We start from the raw sequence: 10,889 nt of genomic DNA on the forward strand, positions 1-10,889 counted from the left end.
ACGGAAGAGAATTTAACAGTTTTGATAACAGGGTTGAAAGGCTGCAGGAGTATCTCTTTACAAAAAATGACGGTACTAATTTCAGAGATTTTGAGACTTCTAAAGGAATTTTTTGCAACGTTTTGACCATTGTATGCGTTTCGTCGTCAATACATTTTTCTAAATTGCCGAAAATGTCGTTTAAATCTAGCTAGCATTTGAGACTTCAAGGTTGAGCCTTATGTATATGACTCAAGAAAAAAAATCTGAAAGAACCATAACTTTAGACATGCACTTTAACCCTTTAAACCCTAAGAGTGGTCAGCATCAAATTTCTCCTTGTAATATCAATGCTTTGTAAAACGGAGTGGTCATGAGAATTACGGACATGATCACACAAGATGAAGTTGCTTGATATTTTATCAACTTCTCCACACTACTTCTGTAGGAAATGAATAGGGGCAACAAATGAAATTTTGATCTTATGGGTTAAAGAGTTAATAGATTTTAAGAGTGTTCAGCCACGGTTTGAAATTCTTTTACTGCACTCTCCAATTGAATACAAATTGGGCGTTTTCAATTATTATTTAATAAACGCTCTCTGCAATATCTGGTTTACACTTTGAGATGTGAATCTGTTGTTTTCTGAGAAGTGGTGTTTAACAAATCTTTAGGCGAAATGCTACGTAATACGTAGCATGAAACACGAAATTTTAAACCCTGACTTTCCTATTAATAAAAGACTGACAATATTTAAACAAGTCCGAGAATTAAAGACATTGTAAAGAGCTTAATATAAAGTGTATCTCGGACATATAAGTATCTAAGTTAAACAGAAACAAAAAAATTGAATATTCTATACAATTTTGTCCCTAAGTATTAATTAAGTGAAATGTATATAAATATTTTTTAAGGTTTGATATAATCAGTGTTTATAGAAAATAACTGTAGTATGATCGCAAGAAATTCTTTCTACGTGTTTCGCCGTGCTTGACTCACAGTATGTTAGCTTGTGCATTGAAATATACATTTGCATTTTTGAAAGCTGACAATGTGGTATATTTGCGTCTCTAAGCAGCCGAATACGGCAGCTGTCAATGAATGTCTCGCGCATGCGCGCGAACCAGCACAACCACATTTAAAGTTTCTTATTCAATACCTTGACTCTTTCTAAATTTCTCATTTCTAAATTTTAACCGAAAATATTTTAGAACGCTATCTAAAAATATATTCGTTGAGCCAAAGGGGAGTTTTTTCGAATTAAGCAGGCCTTCGATGTGTCAGTTATTAATAATAAATGATTCTAATCTCCATGGCGCAAACGACAAACTTGAATTTGTAGAAATTTGCATTTTCGCAATGGCTGCTGTCAAAGTCGTGCATGAAGGCTAAATACGAAGGTGTTAGCACTACGATAAAACCGGAAAACAAAAGCCTTCTTGACTCCAACTTTTGAGATTTAACATTTATAACGCCGAAGAGGATTTTAAGGCAGCATTACCGTCATAAAATGACTGGCATGTCGTTCAATGCCGCGCTTTCTATTTTGAGCTTGGTGATTATTAGCCGAGCTTGGGAAACGCTGGCGAGCTCTAACGCCACCAATGCGACTAGCGGTAAGTGTTTAGTAGAACTTTTCGATCAAAAAGCTTCTGGAAAATTTACGGTGCAGGATAGCGTTAGATTCGATTGAAATATGTCGATTTTCTAGATCTAATATGTTTGTGTTATGCGCTAAAGAAATATACAAGATATATTTCGCTGTGCAGGTGACCGGCCAGCCGATGGATAATTGAGTTTACGTCGGTAACCTGGGATAGCCGTGCGTGTAATAGAAATAGAGAATAGAGATTTATGAAGTGCTTTTAAAATACAGATAATTCCTTTTAGAAGAAAAGATTGAATTGTTGATATTCGCCATGGCTTGATGACTTTTCTGAAACTCTGACAATAACTTTAATTTGCTGTAGATGGATTTTAGTTCAAAGTACCGAAAAGGTTAGTTCTTAAAGGAACTACTGCTTCAGATTTATTTTTCGATATAGGATTCAGGGAATCATTTAAGTTTTAGAATACTGACTAGGTAATGACTTGCTCAAAGTCTCAAGGAAATCCTATTTTCTTTTTAATAATTAATATTTGCGGTAACGGAGAACATCCTCATGTAAACTGCATAACGGGAAATAACTGTTTCAACATCGGATACCATGAATTTATTTCAATATCTTTCATGACGTAGGAACTGATTCAAATTAGTGACTTCAATTGCAGTTTACCGGTAGGAATCATTTCCAGTCGAACTTTTTTAAGAATTAACCACTGACTATTAGCTGAGATTATATCCTCGAACTCTTGCCACACTACAGGTAACTTTAAACATATCTTTAACCTCTCTCTGAGGGGGTTTTGAGATAAACGGCCTTTTTTCTGACAAGAAACGAGATAAAATACAATTTGTACTTTACGGTTGATAGTTTTTTTTTTCCACAAAAGCTTTTGTTCTCGGTTATATCTTTACGATACCCTGGAGAAAAAACTCATGACATGTACAGAAAGCTGAGAGATTAAAGTTAGTCTTGTGCCATCCCATTGCGAGAATTTAATGAATCTCTTCGTGCTAAACCTGCAATAGTTTTCAAAGTTTTAATTTATTAAAGAAAGCTTGAGTTCAGAATGCATTCTAGAATATTCCAGCTAAGTTAGGCTTGTCAGCGAATCGTGGGCGTTTTGTTGTATCCATGTAGATCTGCAATATAAGTTATTATAAATTTGCTCTCGTATTTTACCATATAAATTATGCATAACTGACGTGTAAGAGAACTAATCGTTCTCATCCGCTTTGTTCTGAAAAGATGAAAACATGCCTTAATTAAAGATGGTGAAGAAACAAATCGGGATAAACCGTAACCTTTGTTTTAACCCTTTATGACACAATAGTGTCCAAAATCAATTTTCTCCTAACGATATCCATAGCTTGTCAAGAGCAAGGTCTACGAGAATTGATAAAATGATCTTAAAGAGAAAAATCTTGGATCTTTTATCAAATTCTCTCAACTAATTCTTTAAGGAAATGTATGGAGATCAGTTTGGAGAATTTGTAAGTGGATATCGGGGCTTAAAGGGTTAATAGCGCAAATGGGCGAAAAGAGGAGAGAGCTCTAACATATGCGCAGCTTAAAATGAGGACGGATAAATCAATACTGTTAGGTAAATAAACTGAAGCAGAAGTTGTTCAACTGAAAACACGCACGATTGTCAAAGTTGACTCAGTTTGATAAGTACAATCAGTATCAAACAAGAAGTTATCGGACGCATCCGTTGCACAGTAGATGAAGATTTGGCGCAAGATTTTCTTAGGCCATCACAAAGCAAAGTCATGGCTGTACAACATGTTCAATACCACCTCAAACACGAAATTACTCTCAATGCCCAGTTAAATACTTCTATAGCGCTCAAGATGATCTGAACTAAAATTCCCGGTTGTATTTTCTAACAAAGCTCTCACGTTATGTCTTTGAACCCAAGTTAAGTCAAGTCCCATACCGTCTCTTTAGTTCTTTAAACACCTGGACCCGGTTGTTCAAACGTTGATAGCCCTATCCAGGGATAGGTATTGGGGAGACTAATAATTATTGCACTATCCACTGGATAGAGATTTATTCGGTCAATAGCGCTATCTAGCCTCTGAACAGCCGAGGCCTGTCCTATAAGGAAAAGATTTGTTATTCACGAATATCAATCCTGACCTTGACAAGTACAATATCAAGCAAAAAGATAAACGGACGCATCAGTTGCACATTAAATCGAGTGGTTGGTAAAGAGACAGGTTTGGGAACAGCGGAATGAGAAGAGGCAGGGAAGCACTTTATCCTATTCTTCTTTTCTCGCACTGTTTGCTTGCGCAAAGTTCCTTGCAGTTTAGAAACAAAGTTCGTACCCCTGGGTACCCAGAATGAGCCAGAGATTCGGAACTTCTTTAACCAACGACCTATGTGCAGTTCTGACAAATTAACTCAGACGTAACTACCTTATAAACAGCGACGTCATCTGATGAGGTTTGGGTTTGACGTTAGTTCTGGGCGCCCTTGCTCCGTGGGGTTTTATTCAGCATGCACTCCGAATTTCACCTCCCCCAAAAGCCAATGTTTCCAAAATTCCAAAGTTTGATCTAGGATATAGAAGACGAAAAGTTACTCTTTGAATACTACCATAAAATTCTTTTTTTTCTTGCCATTTAGTTGTTCATTTATTGATTTGTTTATTTCATTGGACCTCGCTGAATTTTCTATTCTCTTTGTCTTACAGTGTTAACTTCGTATTCAGTCTGAAGAGTGTTTCGAAATGTAAAACAACGTCTATAGACCACTGCCAAACTTAACAAAGTTTCTGATTTTAAAGTGCTCCTTCTAGAAGTGATGATGATTTTTTTCCAAGCTCATACACAGTTGCTTAATTAGATTATTCACATAACTCATAAATGATTATTATTTCGTAAAACATCAGCACTTCTTCATTGAAGATTTGCATCATATTCATCAATCTCTGTTTTTGTATTGTATTTTTATGCCAGCATGCGCAAAACAAGTTAGCGACAGATGTCCCTTGTCGCTCAAGATAGACTGGTGGGAGATTCCCCCCTATATCTACAAAAACGAGAAAGGCGAGGTCAAAGGTATATTCCATCAGGTTTTGGAAAAACTGGTGAGAGAATGCTGTGATAAAGATCCGGAAGGAATTCAGCTGGATAGTGTCCCAGTCTGCGTGAAGCTTAACTACAGTGAAGTGCCTTCCAATGACTCCGAAGTTGTCAAGAAACATATCAACATGAACGGTACATAAGCAGGCTTTTGTGGTAGTTTTTAGCTGTGTGACGTTAACATCACAACTAAAGTCTGAATTATTTTAGCCTATCACAGCAAGCGTGATAATTCAGATAAGCTAAAACGGCAAACGTGGGAAGACGCGTTTGCAAAGTTCATGACGTGTCTACGGAATTAATTACTTTGACCAATCATAATGCACATGGGTAATCAATGAACCAATGATGTCCTGAAGCAAGTACATCAGTCAGTGACGAGCGCGGGAACTTGTGGCGCAAGCAAGTTACGACTGGTCGAGGTTTGGATTCTGACTGGCTGAGAATCTGGCGCATGATTTTCATAGGCCATCACAAAGCACGTTCATGGCACAACAGCAATGTCACCCCAAATGCGAAATAAGTCTCAATACTCAACTAAAATCTGTTCTTAATTTGAGTTGATTATAGTTTTCGTCCCATGTAAGGGAATTCAAGACAGTCTTGGATTCTGGATTCCGCGCCGTGGATTCCGGATTCTTGGTCCGGATTCTAATCGTTAGTGGGATTCCAGATTTCTTGTAGCTTTATATATAACTAACAAAGCTCTTAAGTTATGCCTTAAGACTTAAGTCCCAGATCATCTCTCTATCTCTCTGAAAACTAGCAAAAGGTTACTTGAAAGCAGCGTAGCTCATTTCACATAGGATTTGCCCAACAGTGCCCATACTTTTTACTTTGTTGAGGAGAAGTGCAGTAAAATTTCAAGAAATGAATGGAAACTATAATATAAGCTGTTCCTGGCTCGTTTCAAGCCATGATATCACCGGCGTGTAGTGTAAGATCCATTTGAGTATTGCTCACTTGCTGCATGAAGGAACGGAGAGTGGGAGCTCTACCTAATATGTGACGTATTCGACACAAACGATTTCTTCCTTGGTTTTCTTTAGAAGAACTGGGTGGGTAAAAAAACTATCATCTATCTATCATGTCATCGAGTCCCTTTTTCGCCATGTCACACGAACTCCAATTAATAAAGGCAAGCGTTTTGATCTTCGGTGCAAAGCTGACCTAACATTTGCCAATCCTGGTTCTGTGTTTGGTGAGCAGTGCAGTAAAATTCCTTTCCTTGCTGGGAGCTACCATCCCTTCCATGGAAAAAATGCAATGGTGCTAATGTAGTTATTCGCGAAAACCTGACAGAAACCGTAATATTTTCTTTTTCTTTTAAAGGCACCGTGATGAGCATGCCTATCTATGGCGACATGAAAGACATAACTTTCCAAAATCACCCATTTTACCCTGTTGTGGAGTCCCCCGGGGTCGTTTTCATCGTAAAGAAGGAGGACTCTTCAAACGCCGCTAAAGCTGTCATGGAAGCAGTCTTCCAAGGGTGGCCTGTTCTATTGCTCACGCTGATCATGGCCGCACTCTCAGGAATAGTGGTCTGGGCTCTAGTAAGTGTGTTAAACGTAATGTTTACTGCGGTGAAGCAAAGTATTATTCGAGGAAATACGGAATTTAACGTAAATGGCAAAATGATAATAAAACAAATAAATACTTCGCTTTCTTCTCTGTTCGTAGGATACCTACTGGAACCCGGAGGAGTTTCCTCGCTCTTTTTTCAAAGGAACATGGGAAGGTTTTTGGTGGGCTTTCGTTTCCATGACTACTGTTGGGTAAGCTACATTTGTTGATCCGTTTACACAATTCTTGCCTTTTTTGGTACTTGGTAGTAAGTAAACTACTCTTTCTGCGCTTATAAAAAAATCCGGTCGGTAGGGACATTTGTTATGCTTTACGGTCGTTATCATGACCGGTTTACAAAGAAAGCAAAAGCAGTGACGAAGAAACAAAGTCAGGAAAAGAAATGAGTACCGCCCCCTTAAAAATGTTTCATGGACAAAAACAATACCTTTCAGTGCGCTTTTTACTTTTCTGTGCATTTCTTCGTCGTTTTCTTTGAATTAAAACAAGAGTGGTAAATGCTGCAGGGTATAATTTGACATTAAAAGATTTCCTTTTGAGAGAGTCGAATGTATAAGAGGCGGTACGTTCGCGTCGACTTTCCTGTAGATTCATTTGACCCAGTTACTATTTTTCCTTGTGAGCTACGATCATTTGCCAAAAGTGATAAGGGGAATGGAGCTGAAATGTGTCACGCAATTGTTTCCGTGATCGTTACCGAGAACGCGCCGGTCAGCTGTTGTATAATTTCTCTCCTGTTCCTAATAACAGTTCTAGAAGTCTTTGCGAAAGTTAACGTGACCCACCCTCCTTTCTGAAGTGGCAAATTTACAGTCTTTCATTCTCGCAGGTGATAAATAATGAGCTTGCGCTCCATCTAATTTTTGATTCTTTTTCTTTCAGTTACGGTGATCGCGCTCCTCGCTCAGTTTTGGCGCGAACGTTTGCATTCATATGGGTTCTTATTGGCCTCGTGATCATCTCCATTTTCACTGCTACAGTTACAACGTCGCTGACAGCCATATCCCTCAGCAACGAAATCAAACTTTACGGATCAGACGTGAGTCATTTTCAGCCTTTTAACCCTTTAAACCCCAGGATCCGTATACAAATTCTCCAAACTGATCTCCATACATTTCCTTAAAGAATTAGTTGAGAGAATTTGATAAAAGATCAAAGCACTTTCTCTGTAGTGATCATTTTATTAATTCTCTTAACCTTCTCTGACAATGTATATCTTTTGTTAGGAGAAAATTAATGCTGGTGACCTTTTTAAGTTAAGCCCATAGGAGAGGGCGAGGCTAGCCACTGCCTTTGATCTCGCCGCTTCGCACTATGCACGATTACCCACTAGGGCTGTTAAAAAACTATATAGGGAAGGAGCCATAGCATTTGGAAATGAGGTGGATAAAAAAACACATCACCCATTCCTTCCTGTTGGCACAAAACTGACTGACCCAACCAAACCTCAATATCTCAGTACCTAATTCTGTTTGAGTTTTTGCTATCTTTTCACCGGCTTGGTGTACCGTATCTTTGTCATCAGGTTGTTGCTCTGAAGAACACAGAGGAGCAAAGGCTTGGCGTGAGAAACAATGCTAAAGTCACAGGTTGGTGTAATAAATAATAACATCCATGAGGAAACCTTCAGCATCAATTTTGTTCTAGCCGAATAGATTTGACCCCTAAATCCTACTTTCTGAGGCCAGAGACTCGCCACCGCCCAGATCAAAGCTCTCAATGTCGATTACCTTTTCGTCTCGAGCCCGAGATCAGTGTTTCACCCGTGAAGCCAAATGAGGCGAATTACGGTTACGGTAAGAGACTTTGCTAACGGTGTCATATCCAATTATATTTTTATCACCTTTATAGAGGACGTCAAAAAATTAGCGTTTAATCCTTCCAAAATATTTTAACTTGGGGGCGTATCTACCCTTCCCCCTCTTATACCAAAAAATTTTTTGGTCATATCTAAAATTAAACAATCTTTTTGTTTCAGAAAAGAACGTCGTCGAAGAACTGAAAAATGCCGTAACAGACGTGCAAAGTAAAATAACCGGGGCTCTTCTAGACAGTTACGTCGCGGGCTACTGGGCAAATAATGGGGAAAATCCAGTGTTAAAAGACAACAACCTTCGCGTGGGCACTGTTCTCGATCATCAGTTTGCATATGGCTTTGTGATCACTGGTCTTCTTCAAAACGACGCAACGGAGAAGTGCATGAGGAAGAAGTTAAACAGCATGGAAACTGAGATCACTGAGATTATTCAGAAGAGCGCGCAAACAATGGAGGTAATGAGGAAGTTGTGAAATCATCCTGTCGAATCACTGCCACAACTGTTGCCAGCCTCGTTTTCAACCTCGTCCCGAAGGCCTTCTCTTTTTCCAATCCGCCATTTTAATTGAAAAACGAAACTACCCCTGGCTGCTGACTCGTCCCCAGTCGTCTAGTTGTCTCTACTCATTAATTATCCCCTTCGTTAAAGAGCCCGTTCTAGTCTTCCACGCCAAATACTAGCTAGTACTAATAATGAGAGACGACTGGGGACGAGTCAGCCACGGCTGTATGATCTCATTGGCTCTCTAACTGCCCACCTACCCCTCCCCTGAACCAACATTTTTCCCTAAGCGAGAACTTTGTGTTAACTTTGAGTTATGGGAGGGGCAGGTGAGCACAAATATGGTAGTTCAGAACCGAAACTTGAAGCACGAATCTACTTGACTTACACAACACAGCCTGGTCCTCTCAGTCGAGATCGAGTGCTTTTATAGCGTTCCAGGTGACCAGCTTAGTTTCATGCGTACCGAGAGGGAGAGCCGAGCCCCGGGGTTTATTATGCTAGAGAGACTGCCCGCAATATCACTATTTTTCTCGCCTCCTTCCAACCCTATTACCCTAAGTATATTTCTTTGATAGTCATCTCCAGGCTTAACTCCTTACATTTGAAACCAAGCTGGCCGCTCGTAAGGGTAGGCGCGCGACGAATAGGAGACTGGAGACAGTCTAGAATGAATTTCCAGTAGAACAGGATTCAATTAAAACTTGTAGATTCTATGGTATCCCATTTTTTTTTGTTAGGATCCGGAGGCGAGTGCAGCCGTGGAAAAGACCAACAACTTGTTCGACGCGGAGTCACCTATGTTCAAGAAGGCCATTTACACATGCATAGGGTTGGTGGGCTTGCTGACCATCTGTGGGCTCATCTGGGAGTTTGCTTACTGGAGACCACGTCAACCCAAAGAAGCTAAAACTGGTGAGTGAATAGTTACTCTATCCGGGGGGAGCTGGGAAGGAGGGGAAGTGGATACCCTCATATATACAGTGACTATGAGAAACTGAAAAGCATTGTTTTTAACAACAAGTGGATATGGATTTAAAAAGTTACAAGTCTACAGTAGGGGTGCACGTGAATACTGCTAAGCAGCCTAGTCTGTTTTTAAACAATATATGGCTTTGGAGCTTCGGTGTCACACTACCACCAGGAAATTTTTCCGCTGAAACTCTGTAAATTTTGTACAATTGACTCGAACGATGTCCAAAGAAAAAAGAAAGCGCGTTGTGACTGATGATCGGAAAATTCCCCTATTCGCTGCCCTCACTGCCGCCGGTCAACTCGGACTCTTTTTCCTCCACTTTGGAAAAGTTCTTTCGCGCCACCGCCATCGATACTTGGCCAGAGTGTTTTTATTCCTGAGGAAAAACCCTTTTCTTACCAAGTTTTTTTTTCGTGTTTGTTTGTTTACAGAGGTGGAGCGAATCGTGACACCAGAGACTTCGTACGAAAGCCTGGTAGCGATGCAGTGCGCCGAGATCGAGGAAGCCATGATGAATGAAGTGCAGCGATTTTACATCGCCTGGAACAAGAAACTTGAAGAACTGAAGCGCAGAAATGGAAATCAGTTAGGGGCGGGTGACTCTAATGTGATGGGTATGGGAGTAAGCGGAGGAGATATGAGAAGCATGTGAGAAGCATGTGAACTGTACTCATTTAATGACACGCACTAGCACTGGCCTTCCAACCTCTCCACAACGATCACCTCGGGAAAAGGTGGCACGATTTCCTAGGAGTGTGGTAGTCTTTATAGGGAGGTTGAAATAAGCCTAGAGGTTATAGACAGATATAGCAAAGACAATGCAATGTCAAACGCAGGACTGAACGTGACCTCTGGTGCTTAATTGCCGCGTTGCCATTGGTCAAGTCGGTTTTTAGAATTGCGCGCGCAACCGTCGCCACTGTCTTCGCGTTGTCTTTGCTAAATCTGCCCAGCTGTTTTAACCACAAGCTAAGGTGAGGTGACCGATGTAGGGAGGTCGCTGTTAGCACGATAGAGGTTTCACAGTAATTTCTTTAGATTTTGTATCCTGCAGTGGAGGCTGCGAATTATAAGGCAAAAGAGCCCTCAATATTCCTCTTCTTGGCCGAGGGTTTGGTTTTAAAAGCAGAGAAAGAATTTGCAGATCAAAGGAGAAAAAAAGCAGGAAGTTGGGTCTCACATATTTGCTGACTTTTTCTTCAGAGATTTGGAGGGGTGGAAAAAGGCCGTGGCATCGGCTGGTCACACGTCCATACAGACACTAAGAAAACTTCTCATATATTAGCGATTAATGAAATGTCATTTCAAAGTTGAAATCATGAAACTGTTGCAA

At 40.1% G+C, this 10,889-nt stretch overlaps 1 protein-coding gene across 1 annotated transcript; it reads left to right on the top strand.

Moving 5' to 3' along the window:
• Positions 1-1,336: 1,336 nt before the first annotated feature.
• LOC140924412 (uncharacterized) lies at positions 1,337-10,275 on the top strand. The gene is made up of 9 exons (XM_073374445.1): positions 1,337-1,595; positions 4,550-4,810; positions 6,008-6,231; positions 6,359-6,453; positions 7,145-7,301; positions 7,788-7,851; positions 8,241-8,533; positions 9,321-9,495; positions 9,988-10,275. Exons 1-9 carry the CDS (start codon positions 1,490-1,492, stop codon positions 10,206-10,208), a joined length of 1,596 nt encoding a protein of 531 aa, XP_073230546.1. The 5' UTR covers positions 1,337-1,489; the 3' UTR covers positions 10,209-10,275.
• The last annotated feature ends 614 nt before the right edge of the window (positions 10,276-10,889 follow it).

This window comes from Porites lutea, chromosome 14 (assembly GCF_958299795.1).
Source record: "Porites lutea chromosome 14, jaPorLute2.1, whole genome shotgun sequence".
Classification (NCBI taxonomy): domain Eukaryota; kingdom Metazoa; phylum Cnidaria; class Anthozoa; order Scleractinia; family Poritidae; genus Porites; species Porites lutea.